The 14367-nt window shown below is 41.2% G+C and overlaps 1 protein-coding gene across 1 annotated transcript in view; it reads left to right on the top strand.

The window, feature by feature from the left end:
• LOC115010484 (plexin-A1-like) overlaps positions 1-14367 on the top strand; it is a 224802-nt gene that overhangs the window by 201444 nt on the left and 8991 nt on the right. Inside the window, 8 exon segments of the mRNA XM_029435054.1 lie at positions 2042-2139; positions 2679-2837; positions 3774-3840; positions 8138-8284; positions 9264-9423; positions 9774-9877; positions 9969-10065; positions 12039-12229. Coding sequence (XP_029290914.1) covers positions 2042-2139; positions 2679-2837; positions 3774-3840; positions 8138-8284; positions 9264-9423; positions 9774-9877; positions 9969-10065; positions 12039-12229 — 1023 coding nt within the window.

The following is a 14367-nucleotide window of genomic DNA, read 5'->3' on the forward strand; positions in this document are numbered from 1 at the left end:
GTATTTTATAGTTATGTCTAGACTTCCTTCCCCTTCCCTCTGTATTTCCCCCAGGGGTTGCCGGCGTAATCCAATGGCCTGTGTAAACCAATGCTCCTAGCTTTATTGCTCTGTGTGACTGCTCTCTTCCCTAAGCTAGACAGCCACACTACACACCAGTTATGATCTCTCTCTCTCTCTCTCTCTCTCTCTCTCTCTCTCTCTCTCTGTCTCTCTCTCTCTCTCTCTCTCTCTCTCTCTCTCTCTCTCTCTCTCTCTCTCTCTCTCTCTCTCTCTCTCTCTCTCTCTCTCTCTCTCTCACCCACACCTTCTTGCAGAAGCTGGATGTGCCCTTCCTAACGCTCTCTTTGAAATTGGGTAAAGACTCTGCCTGTGCAGTAGTACGTACATGGATCTCCATCTGTCTCTCTTTCTTCTTCTCTCTTGCTCCCTCTTTTCAAACACACACATACACACATCACTCTCAGTATCCACCCTGGAGGCCCGAGAATCTCATTTAGCACTTTAGAGAGAGGCCCAGGCACTTTATTATAGCACATCGTAGGAAGAAAGAATAGATGTTACAGTGGTACAAAAGGAGGACGAGAGAGAGAGAGAGAGAGAGAGAGAGAGAAGAGGAGAGGAGAGAGAGAGAGAGAGAGAGAGAGAGGAGAGAGAGGAGAGAGAGGAGAGAGAGAGGAGAGAGAGAGAGAGAGGAGAGAGAGAGGAGAGAGAGAGAGAGAGAGGAGAGAGAGAGGAGAGAGAGAGAGAGAGAGAGAGAGAGAGAGAGAGAGAGAGAGAGGGGAAAGTATGTGTGTGTGTGTGTATGTGTTAGAAAGACACACAAAGACGAAGAGCAGGAGAAATTAAAATGGGAGGAAGACCAATGATGTGAAACAGTCAACAATAAGTGCGCGGGAGAGAATTAGAGCGGTGAGGAAGACTGAGCGAGCGACAGAGAGGCGTCTTCGGGGGTTTTAGTGTGTTGTTGATGAGTAGTGACAGGTGCCAGCCAGTGGAACAAGCAGGGTGCACCTCTGTCACCAAGCCTGACACACACACACACACACACACACACACACACACACACACACACACACACACACACACACACACACACACACACACACACACACAATCCTGCTTCGCCCCGACGCTGCTTCCCTCCTCTCCATCTCTGTGTGACTGATGGGTTGGTTCAGGCCAGTCTCATTAGACTTTGGCTTTTTATCTGTTCAAGGAACTTTCTAAAAATGTTTAGAGTTCCCACTGACAGCGGGTCGTTGAAGCGTTATTAAAAGATTCAGTTTGGGTCTTTCAAGTAATATAACTGAATCAGCAATGAGGTGAATGTACAACAGTCTGGGGAGAGTGCATAATATTCTGAAAAACTCATAAAATTCCAAGATTAAAGTGTGAATTTACAAGAAAGAAATTTCAAAAAAAATTTGGGGAGGATATTAAAGTCTTAAATTTACGAGGAAAAAAGAACTAGATTTTTTAGCAATTGTAAATTTATGACTCTCAGAGAATATTCAAGTTTTTTTCTTGTACATTTTTGAGTTTTTTCTTGCGAATTCACAACTTTAATCTCAGAAATTCTGATTATATTTCTCTGAATGTTACCCCCTATCCATCCCTAATGTATTTCTTTATATCTACAATGGCCCTTAAATGCTGTTGTATGAATGTGATTGGAGTCAGAGTTTCCTCTAAGACCTGAGCGAAGTGCTGAAATCATTTTGCGAGCGCTGACTGAGAAACACTCAGAAAGCAGCACAGAGCAGTGCAGTGGGGGAGAGGAGCCAATCTCAGCTCATCATATGGGGAAAAAACTTGTCTCTGTAAGTTGCATACTGGACTACGATTGGCTTCCAAACTAGCTGTGATGTCACAAGTTCATGCTTTTTCATACACATCCTAAACTCAGATTTAGGTTGAGTTCCTGGGAAAACTCGAACTCAAATAAAAAATAAAGAACACAAATGTTTGAATGCAGAAAATGTCCCTTCACTGCCGTTCGTCTCTGCTGTAACTCGTCCCTCTCTGTGTCTTTCTTCAGGTGCAGGCAAATGTTGAGAAGGCACTGACGCTGTTTGGCCAGCTGCTGACGAAGAAGCACTTCCTGTTGACGTTCATACGAACCCTGGAGGCACAGAGGTGTCCGTCTTTATTTATTTATTGTTTGCAGATGGATTTTGTTTGTTTATTTAATAAACAATGTCTACCAGTTTTGAAAAATAACACATAATACTGTATATTAGAACAAATATAAAGCTTTCAATATCATTCAAGAGCTCGAGCATTTACCTACATGATGTTTCCGTGGGAATAGAATCATGTAAATGTTGTATACTGCTTGATGCTTGATTTTGATTAAATAAAGAATTCAGATTTTTTTTTTTTTCTTAGACATAAACATTGTATATTTTGCCCCTTTGATAAGGACAGTTAAGGCAAATTGGTAAACAGAGTAAAAATATTTTAGCAGCTTTAAAATGATTCTAAAGCACTTAGCCAAATGGTTTATGGCAAAATAGAGTTGGACACCATTTAATTTAAATGTGCATTCATATTTAAAAAGAGCTGTTACACATGTATTTTGAGAAACAGCTTTATACCTGACTTAACACAATCTGGTTATGGCAGTCATTAAATAATAATATAGAATTTATGACAGCGTTTTAATGTATTTCCAGGTCGTTTTCAATGCGGGACCGAGGCAATGTGGCATCTCTGATCATGACAGCGCTGCAGGGGGAGATGGAGTACGCCACCGGAGTCCTGAAGCAGCTGCTGTCCGACCTGATAGACAGAAACCTGGAGAGCAAAAACCATCCCAAGCTGCTGCTCAGGAGGTGAGGACGATGTGGAGAGACGGGGACCAAATACAGAATACGCTGTCAAACACCACACAGGAATGTCGTGGAACCAGCTCATCTTTTATCTTTTACAGTTTTATTAAACTCAAGTTGATTCATCTCAGAACGTATAAACATGAGTTGTTCTAACTTGAAGTCTTTCGAATGGGTTGAATGAACGTACTGCAGAGTGTTCACTAAACTCCTCGAATCAAGTTTCCAATGAGCGAGGATTAGCATGACCACAGACTTCCCAGCATGCATTGCTTAAGGGTAAAAAACTATATAACTCTGATACTCTTCTTGTTTGTGGTTTGAAGAAAACATGGAAAGTGTGTGTCTCCAATACGTGCTAATGTTAAAGGAATAGTTCAGTATAGATTACTCGCATCCCTAGAGGCTCTGTATGATCCCAGTAAAAGGTTTCCTATCAAATGACGTTCCGATGAGCAGAGCACCAGAGACATGAAAGCGTCTCACTGCCAACAGACTTAGTCTGAACAAAGCAAAATGGGTTATAAAACGTCCAAAAAAAAGTATTTCCCACGAAGGAAGTCAGAAGGATAATCCAAAAATACGCTGCAAAAATGCTGCTCAGGTATTTTCAGAAAGAGGCCATCACTTTGTGGTCACAAGCCAAGAAGGTTGGTCACCACCAGTTTAACACTTATTTTCAGGGACTCAACAACTGCTTCTCCAAACGACACAGCTGCTTGTACTGAACTGTAACCAACACGTCTATTTCCCTCTGAGTAGTACCAAGTTACATGAACACCAGGCCAGTAGTTGTCCTGTAATCCTGCTGACAAACAAACCAAACTGAAAACATGACCTCCTCTCGATGTTCGTTTTCACAATCCTGTAACTCTGTGATTTTGTTACAGCTTTTCTTTATAATGTCCTTTTTTAAATGTGTTATTTCTCCTGTGTCAGAACGGAGTCTGTCGCTGAGAAGATGCTCACCAACTGGTTTACATTCCTCCTGTACAAGTTCCTCAAGGTAAGCCCCACAATGAGGCCTGACGCCTATCAATCTGTTTGCTGTATCTTTTAAACACTGACTAATAGTCATTATCTAAAGTGGATTCATATAATGCAATGTGTTATGCTGCCTGTGTCAGAGGGTTTTATTAAACGCCCCTGGCTGATATTATTCCTCCGTTGCATTTATCTCACTGCGGTTATTAAAAGGATTTTCCTTTTTCTGCCGCAGATTCTTTCGCTTTACCAGTTCAGTACACAAACAGCAGATCATCAAAGCTTCTCAGTGTCATGCGTTTCTTCTCTTCTCTGCTGCTTTAATGTCCTTTCTTTAGTGCACAGATCCTCTCCACTCTCATAATGTAGCTCTTGTAGCCGACGCGTCCTCCTCACTGATCTCCATGTCGTTCTTTTAGCTCACATCTTCTCTTCCTCTGATCTCTCTTTCATCTGTGTAGTTTCTGCTGTCATTATCCCGCTGTCAGTCTCCTCTCTGCCTTAAGGTCATTTGCCTCACCAGCGATGTCCTAACGTGGCCCCTCGTTTCCCTCATCCTCCCCCGTCCCCTCTTCCTCTTCCTGTCGCTCTCTTTTCCAGAGCCTGTTTTTAAAGAAAGCACATCCAGTCAGAAAATCTCTCTCTCTCTTCTCAGTGGCTCTCTTCTCCTCTCCAAACTCTTAATTACAAATGGTGAAGTTGTAGCTTATGCCATTATAATCCTATTCGCATTATGAGTGCAATATGATTATAGCCAATAATAAGCAAATAATGTACGGAGTGCTTTTAGGGGGAATCTGTGTAGAAGACGGCATTAAGTTGGTTTTAATTGTGTTTAGTATATTGTATACATCATCTGAACTTTATTTATTTATATAGTGCCTTACATACAAACAGCCCAAAGTGCTTCACATTAAAAAAGAATTGCAAGACAATAAAATAAAATGTCAATAGAAAAAATAAAATAAACACAAGGGATAACATTTTTACATGTGTATATATATATATACAAAAAAATGATCCCTTGTGTTTATTTTATTTTTTCTATTGACATTGAGTAATGTTATAGGCTTAGTGTAAAGCTTTAATCATTGGGTTTACATACTGTGTGCATATATATATATATATATATATATATATATATATATATATATATATATATATATATATATATATATATATATATATATATATAAACTAAGCATATAACATTACTCCAAATTAAAAGCCAGGTTGAAAAGATAGGTTTCTAATTTCCTTTTAAAAATAAATAATGTATTATTTATGTATTTTGTGCTCAAAATGCACTTAAGTGTCAATTAAAACCCATGAACTGTTATTAGTTTAACTAGAAAAGAATAAATCCACAATGTCCGTGTGCATTGCTGATATAAAGTATGGCGATGCAGGAGTCTGAGCCTCTCTCATCATTAGATCCCTGTAATGTAAATGTCAGCGTACACTCAGGGAGCCTTAATGAAGCCACTATATAAAGTAAAGGCACATTTCGTAGACAAGCATGCAGCGGCCGAACGTGGAAGCTGTAAGGCGAAGCGAAAGCATAACAGCATAACGTATGATGTATGCTCCCTCTTCCTCGTTAGCAGCTGCCCAGCTAATTGGCCAGGATGCTAACGAGGTTCTCGTTAAGCGGTGGAACGAGGAAGGGAAGAGAGGAAATGCCTGGTGGGGGGGTGGGGTGGGAAGGAGGAGAGGAAGGGGTTAGAAGGGGACAATTAGGAGTTAAGAAGAGGAAAGGGGAGTAGAGGGAGGGAGGAGGTAATGGGGAAGAGGCGGGTAGTGTATAAAAGGAGGAGGATTCAAGTAATGGTGTGTTGAATTTAATAAAGAATTATAGAACAAAATGAAACACTTGTAAACTTCCCCCTTGTGGGACTAATAAAGGATTTCTGATTCTGACAGATAGAAAAAAAGAGATATAGTAGAAAGTTCTTTATTTTGAATCATTGACACTGAGATCCCAAAGTTTCCAAAAATAGATTGCAAACAACACGGGTTCCCTTAGATTGTTTAATTTCAGTCATTTTAGGCACTTTCAGATGTAAAAAACAAACCAAAAAACAGCAGTCGTCGATCTCCTGCTAGTTTTCCATATCACATATTAACACACGTAGTAGTTTTGTGATTTAGCATTTTCAAGCCCAATCTTTTTCATTTTCAGAATCAATTTAAGACGTCAATGATTACCATTATATACATCCCCTCATTTTTAACATACACAGAACCTAAAGTAGCATAACATATTGTATGTGCGATGTAAAAGAGAGAAGAAGAAATGTAGAAGGAAGATGAAACATCAGTAAGGGGCTGAGGATTGGTGGATTACAGGGAGAGAGAAAAAACAGGAGAAACGTGTGTTAGAAAGAAAAAGCGAGTCGTAGAGTGTGCTTGAAGGTGAGACGGGTAAATTAGTACTTTCCCCTGTTCTCATCTGGACCTCATGCATCTTCGACACACACACACGCACACAGTCTGAAGTATCTCCCTGAGCACTGCACGATCGATCATTACGCTCTCGTCAGGATGAGTACTGGTCGTGATGTGTCCTCTCTCTCCCCTCTAAACTGCTGCTGCTTCAGTCGCGAGTGTTTTCCTTTTGCCCAAGTGATGACTAATGACACTATTGATTGGCGAGTGTCTTTGATGGAGGTTAGAGTGGAAACATATATAAAACATCTGTGTCTGGTCACATAAGTGTTGAGACGTAGATGATGGGAGAGAAGTAAAAAAATAAAAGATTTATATATAACGCTGCTTTCAAGTCGGAGACGGAAAGAGATCATTAAGGTCGATTCACACAACGCTTACACTGAAATTCCACCACTGTGAAACATTTACATCTGCATCTCACGGGCTGGATTTCCATATATAATATCAGAACAATTCTAATTTGGTAGACCTGTCGCTTCACAACATGTTCACCTGATAACACTGTTGCAACAGCTTCATGCTAACACTGCTTCAGCAGACAATATGGAGTAGAGAGAGACAGAAGACGGAAACTGGTCGGATTTTGGGAACAGTCAAGACGAGCAGGACGGAGAAGTTTAAATGATGTTAGTTTAATCTATATTTAGATAATCCAACTAATCACTGCACTAACTCATTTCCCCCACTAGTCTCCACTCCTCGCAGTACTTAGTTTACTTTTGGAGACCAAGTAGAATCTTGGCTCCATGCATGTCGACCTAAATGTTACACACATCTCGCATAAAGCATGTCATAAATGTTAATACCTACTTTAATTAAAGTGGAACATTTCCGCCACTAGACACTGAATGGGAATATTGGGCGAGGTTTCGTAGCCCCTCTTTAGGCGCTAAATTAAATTCATCCTCATTTACCGAAGGACCACACTGAGGTTTTTTGTGCCAGTAAATTAAAGTAGCACAGATTGTTTTCTAAACACGCACGCAACATGTATTTTAAGGTGTTCAGAGTGTTCGGAGGGAATGGAAACGAATGCAAAAAGCTGCAGCACCTGATTTATCTCCGGAAACCTGCAGAGAAAGTTGCGTCTGAAATGCAGCGTTAATTTCATTATTATTTTTTTAGCACAGTGGCTTATTTTCATGGCTTTCAATATTTCACAGCCGCTCAAGTGAAGTGCAATGTGATTGAAGCAGGCAGTAATACTTTAAGTAGGCATGTTATATTATTTAGTATCTGTTTACAGACATAAGCAACTGAAAGTCATTCGGTCATTTTTGTTGCGTTGGTGGCTATTTAAATATTTTCCTTGCATGCAGCCTCCCTCTTGGGGAATAAATGCACGCTTGCAAAACTTTTTCTCTTCCATCACCGTATAAAGTTCACCAGCAGAAAACACTTTTCTACTCTGCTCTCCAATACTTCCCAGACGTGCTCGACACGCGTCAAAACAGCCCGTTATTAGCCCTTATTTAACACTCCATGCAAATCAGATGAACTGAATAAAGAAATCTTGCACCCCTGACACTAATTTGCAACAGCCTTAGATATCACCTAGAGCTGTCAGAAGAGCAGATATAAATGCTTTCAGTGTGTTATTAAGTGGATAGATGCACTGTATTGTAACCCCTCTGACGGGTTGTGTGCTAATTAATGTGATGGGAAAGAAGAAGAAGAAAAATCAGTGCCCAAAAATGCAGTTTTCTTTCAGGATTTTCTCTAATCTTTGCATTTTGTCGCGAATTTCTGGACGCTTTCTCCTCTTCGAGCCTCTAACAATTATTCTAATGAAAGAATCTAAATGAAGAAATCCTGTCTTTTGGATGGACTAATCACAACTCCTCTCTTTCTGTCTGCTCCCTCACCAGGAGTGTGCCGGGGAGCCTCTGTTCATGCTTTACTGTGCCATCAAGCAGCAGATGGAGAAGGGACCCATCGACGCCATCACAGGAGAAGCCCGCTACTCCCTCAGCGAGGACAAGCTCATCAGGCAACAGATTGACTACAAAACACTGGTCAGTAAACCTATTGTGTGTCTTGAGGCTTGTCTGCTTTGCTCTGAATCACTCGATGAGTTTTTAAGCTTTAGTCACAACTGACGATGAGGATTTATAAGCAAACTCTTAACTGATCAGTGACTGAAATGTGGCGGCCGACGTTTGCTGAATTGGTTTAGAAGTCTGCTGTGGGGAAGGATTCCTTCCAGGGTAAACATGGCGCTTCAGCATCACTCGTGTTGGGAGGGAGTACGTGAACTCCAGCCCAGCTCTAATCACGTTCTCTCTCCAAACAAAGCACTTCAGGTTTGGACTGGAAACACACCGACAAACCTACTTGTAATCAGGGTCTGCTACAGTTGTTTTGGTCTGACCCCCAAGTGTGAATGCTGAGTTCTAATAGCGCCAAACAAACTTAATAGACTAGGAAAATCTCCAGGTTTAAAAAGGGCTGATGCAATCAAACCAGGTGTGAAAATGCTGTCATGTACGTTGTCAAATGCATCTAAACAGTCATCCAAACATCTCACTAATTGGCAATGTTGTTGCTGTGTCTCTGCCTAAAGGTATGCTGTGTAACATTTCCTACATTAACATGTCTAAAAACAACTAAACCTATGTTATATATTTTGTTGAGGTGTGTACCACTATAACAATTTTAAAACCAGAGATGTTAGCAACAGCTGAACAGCATCAGAGAAACACATATTTTTAATGTGAAACTGCTCCGTTTTTACCAGTTTTAACACAGATTTTACTGTTATTCAGTGCTTTTACCATTTAAAAACGGCAGGTCCATTTGTTTTGGACATAATTAGACCGTTGAAAAATTAAAGAATCGTAATGGCAATGGTGCCAAAGACAGCAACTCCCATGATTCCAGGGTACTTTTCCAACGCCACCAAACTCCACACGAAAAAATGACATATTGTGAGTTTAAGCCTAATTTCATGTGTCTGTTTCCATTTCCCTTTGTTTCCACCGGTTTTGCCGCCAGACGTTGCACTGTGTGAACCCAGAGAATGAGAACGCCCAAGAGGTGGCGGTCAAGTGTCTGAACTGTGACACCATCACTCAGGTCAAAGAGAAGCTGCTCGATGCTGTGTACAAGGGCAGCCCCGATTCACAGAGGCCCAAGGCTTCTGATATGGACCTGGGTAAGACCTGTGTGTTTGTCGGTGTCATTTTATCTATTGTTCATTTTAGAATATGTATATGTGCAGTTTTAAGTGACAACTCCAATGCAACATAAAAATAATGTGCTGCAAACAAATGGCAAAAACAAGCTAATACAGAAACATGTTGTTCCCATTTGAGCAAAAGTGGATTTTCCCGCGGGTATCGAGATAACGCTACTTAATTCATAAAAAATGAAGGAACATAATTTTGACTTAAATTATTTAAACTACTGATATAATATCTGTCCACACTGCAACTTAACACACACACACACATACTCAGAGTACTTCTGTTCTCTGCTCTAAACCTCTGTTCCCTCTTCCTGAAGAATGGCGTCAAGGTCGGATGGCCAGAATCATTCTGCAAGATGAAGATGTCACAACTAAGATCGACAATGACTGGAAACGACTCAACACACTGGCTCACTATCAGGTAGCGACACGCACGCAAAACAGACACAAGCAGGTCGACAGCTAGGTTGGATTGAGACGGTGAATATTTTGGTGTGTGTTTTGATGTGCAGGTAACAGATGGCTCTGTAATCGCCCTGGTGCCAAAGCAGAACTCCGCCTATAACATCTCCAACTCCTCCACCTTCACCAAGAGCCTCAGCAGATATGGTACACCTCCCATTCTCCTCTTCACTTGACCCTATTCAAATGGTTCTGTCACTGGTTCCCATCCCTCCTCCCCCCACACCCTCTTACTCTTCCATTCTCTTTGTTTATCGTGGCCATGATTGGGCTCCATTCTTTGTGAATGGCAATCCTTTCTTTTTATCCCTCGCTATCAGCCCAGGCCAAGGCTATTTCCAAGCAGCCCGTAAATGGCAGGTATTAAAGTAGACACCTTGATCCCAGAGCGAGAGAGAGAGAGAAAATATATATATATATATATATATATATATATATATATATATATATATATATATGTGTGTAGATATATATATATTAAGAGAGCACATGGAAATCTGCAATAGACAGAGGCCCAGCATCAACATGGTATACTTCACTGGAAAATTAAACTATTGAGAAGATAAATGACTCTGTGGTAAAAGACTGGACCCTTGTCTGATACAAATAGGGGGAATGACCTTCAGGCATGCACGGCTGACTCACAGCAACCTGGACTTCCTATAACATTTTTAGGTTAGAATGTTAATAATACCTTTTTTGTGTGTGTTATGTGACGGTAGACATAACACTTGAGTTAGCGTTTTTGCCTCCATTTGACACTGTAGAGATGGACAGGGAACATAGGGGGAGAGAGGGGGCTCACATGCAACAACAGATCTTTGACTGGAAGCATGTTGCATTATGCATTTTAAAAAAAAGTTCATGGAGGTTTCTTTCCATTGAGGGCAGATTCATATAACAATTGTGGTAGCTGCAATTAGCAGGAGACCTCTGCTAGTTTTGCTCTAACCCAGTCATCAACTACAGAAGTGGTGGTGTTTAGGAAAGTAAGTAATATTTCATTTTTATAACAATAACCCAATATATTGGACTTTTGTCAAATGCATCATACAACACCTAAACTGTTTGAGTACTGGATTAGTGGAGAGAAATGTAGCTGGAGAAAAATTACATTTATAAAAATCAAAGGTTTATTTTTTATGATTTATCTCGCACTTCCAAAACACACAGCTGCAGCTATTTTGCTTCACAGCGAATACATTAAAAAAAATGTGTTCATATTTTCTTTATGGTTTATAATTGTGTGTGTGTGTGTGTGTGTGTGTGTGTGTGTGTGTGTGTGTGTGTGTGTGTGTGTGTGTGTGTGTGTGTGCACGGGTAAATGTTGGTCACCAGTGGCCATGATGGGATTGGAATCAAAGCCACTCAGCACCCTGCCAGCCAGAGCAACAACAGCACTAGACACCACCCCACTCAGCCTCTCTCACTTTTCTATCTCGTGCTCGCCATTTCACCCCTCTCTCTCTCTCTCTTCACCTTTTTTGTCTCTCTGTCCATTTAGCCAACCCACCCCCTTTTCCTGTCATCTCCTCTCCTCTCCGTCCTTTCACCAAACATAGAGACATTGCACCATGCATCAGCCACTCTCTCTTTCATCTCTCCACCTTTTTTTTTTAATCGATTCTGTACGCCTTCTTCCCCAGGAGCAACAGCTAGTCAGGAGATTCCCCTCTCCCCCGTTTGCACCCCACCTCCATAGTTGCTTTCCCTCTCTCCATCCTACATGCAGTCGTAGATATGCATCTCCTTGCTTCGCTCTAATCAACTTTGACACTCAAGCCTTGAATAATTAATTAACAGACATAGATGAAAAAGGAAGGGGGAGTCGTAGTCTGTAAAAGAGAGAGATAAATTAAAGAAATACACTGTGTTTTGGGGGTTTATTAGTTTTTTAGTTCACTAGACTGTAAGGTGATGAGAATCTACATGTTTTTCGTTTTAGTTACTTTATAACATGTAAAAAGGAGAAGAATAATAGGCTGCAATATTTTCTGGTTTCTGAAGCTCTAAAAATAGGCTCTGAAGAGGGAAGTCAGACCGTTTTTGTTCACTGAAACTCAAGGTTTCTAACTGAAGCTGACGTAGTTCTTCCAAATGTTTTGTGTTTGTGGCTTTAGAGAGTATGCTGAGGACAGCCAGTAGTCCAGACAGCCTACGATCCCGAACACCCATGATCACCCCTGACCTGGAGAGTGGAACCAAACTGTGGCATCTGGTGAAGAACCACGACCACTCGGACCAGAGGGAGGGCGACCGAGGCAGCAAGATGGTCTCTGAGATCTACCTGACCAGGCTGCTAGCGACAAAAGTAAGACACACAGGAGTAAGCTACACACCCATGTTTTACAAGTTTTATCCAGTCAGGATGGAAAAAACTCTCAAACTGCACTTAGAACCATTGGGGGACAGTAAAACTCAGCACTGAAACTCAGACTAATGGAATATTTTCAGCTTTATCAGCTCTTTAAGGTAAAGGGATCCACCTCACCTATTTAATGGTCGACAAAACTACTTTAAAAGAGTCTGCAGGTCATCGAGGAGTCCTAAAATGTATCAAATCACATCATTGTTCATATACCAGGTAAAGGTATACGTATACATTTACATGTATTTATTTGGCAGATGCTTTTGTTCAAAGTTGCAGAAGGTGCATGAAGTGACAGCAAAAAGCCAGTTTTACTTGATGAAGATATAGAAAGAGGGCGAGAGAGAGCATGTGAAGTGAGTAGGTACTCTCTAAAGAGAACCCTCAAATTGAGATTGGTGACTCGTTCCATCACCAAGGGAACACACAGGAGAGGAGTTTGGGTTGAGATTTCCTAAAATGAGATGAGATTTCATTTGGACATCATAATTAATGAGGTAGTTCCGGTAGGTGGGTGCCTTGCTAGTGGCCACTCTAGGCGAGCATTAGTGACTTGAACTTAATGCAAGCAGCAAGAAGAGCGATGGAAAATGGAGTGACACACAATGCTTTGGGATGGTTGAACTATTTGCAGAGGTTTTACCATGTGTGCTGGCACCCCTGCCAGAAGGGCGTTGGTCAAGGCGAGAGATCACAGTCAGATAAGCAGACTCATGCAGAAAGAGCGTGAGGTGGAGCTGAGCTGAATGCGAACTGGCAGGGATGAATAGTATTTCAGTCTTATAAAGATTGAGTTGAAGGGTATGTTCCATCATCCATATTGAGGTATCAGTGAGTCAGGCTGAGATCCATGGCAACGCTGTCTGACAGCAAGGACAGAGCTGGGTATCAGCAGCATAGCAATTTTAAAGAAAAAACCTTTAAGCGGATAATAAGACCAAGGGTAGGAGCATATATTGAAAAGGGAAGAGGGCCAAGCACCAATCCTAGCGGTACCCCAGTGGAAAGAAAGTGAAGCTTGGACTTTTTCCCTCCCATGCTAGACAACCATGATCACGGGACCACAGTGCAGTTTGAGTAGAGAGACCATTTTTGAAATCCTACTGGTTTAGTTTGCAAGAGGAAAACCACAATTCATAGATGCTAGATCAGCCTGCCCCTCTCTCCCTCCCACCACCACATATCACCCTTAACCCACACACATCCTACCAAATCTTTCTAAACTCTCCAGGTTTTCCCTTCAGGTTATACATGATATTTCAATTTGGTAAAAATGACACTAACTCATTAGACCATCTAGAAAATGTAGGTGGATGTTCCATTGCATGGCTATACATTTGTTGACTGTGATAAGGGATATTCTAATACATTTTGAGTTTGTTGTTATTGACTTTTATCATGGATGTGTCGCCCAGAAGGGTTACTCTTGGTTCTGCAGGCATTCCTGTGATGTCATTAAGCACATTGAGTAAATAGGTCCAATATGAGTTTAGACATGGGTATGCCCAGAACATATATATTAGTGTGCCTATACCAGTTTTACATCTTGGGCAGAACTGGGATCACTGATGATTTATTCTGTGCAGCCTATCAGGGGAAATCTGAGACTTCAGCAAAACCTGCACATTGTACTACTTTAGGATAGGAAAGGTGGTAGACCTGCCGGTAGTTCTATATACTTCAGATGAGTTTAGAGTTGGCTTTTGCAGCAGTGGGGTAACTTGACCCTGCTTTGTGGAAAAAAGTACCTGACGCCAGTGAAGCATTTATCATGTCCGTAACCACAGGCGTGATTGTGGATGAGATGCCATGGAAGAGTATATCGTATTGTAGTATATTCTTGATTGATGGATGAGGAGGCTTAATCATGTTTCAGATTTACCAAACCAAAGTGGTTACTAATATGAGAAAGGACCCATTGTGTGTAGACACATACACACAGGGATAAACAGACCTCCATCTTGGATCCTTGCAGTATCCAGCTGTCTTTCCTTCACTGTCTCTCAGTTCATCGTCCCTTTCCTAATTGTAAGACTGAGGGAAATATAGCAATGGGCAGCAGTTACAAGTGAGCCAGTTTT

Source organism: Cottoperca gobio, chromosome 7 (assembly GCF_900634415.1).
Source record: "Cottoperca gobio chromosome 7, fCotGob3.1, whole genome shotgun sequence".
In the NCBI taxonomy this organism is placed as follows: domain Eukaryota; kingdom Metazoa; phylum Chordata; class Actinopteri; order Perciformes; family Bovichtidae; genus Cottoperca; species Cottoperca gobio.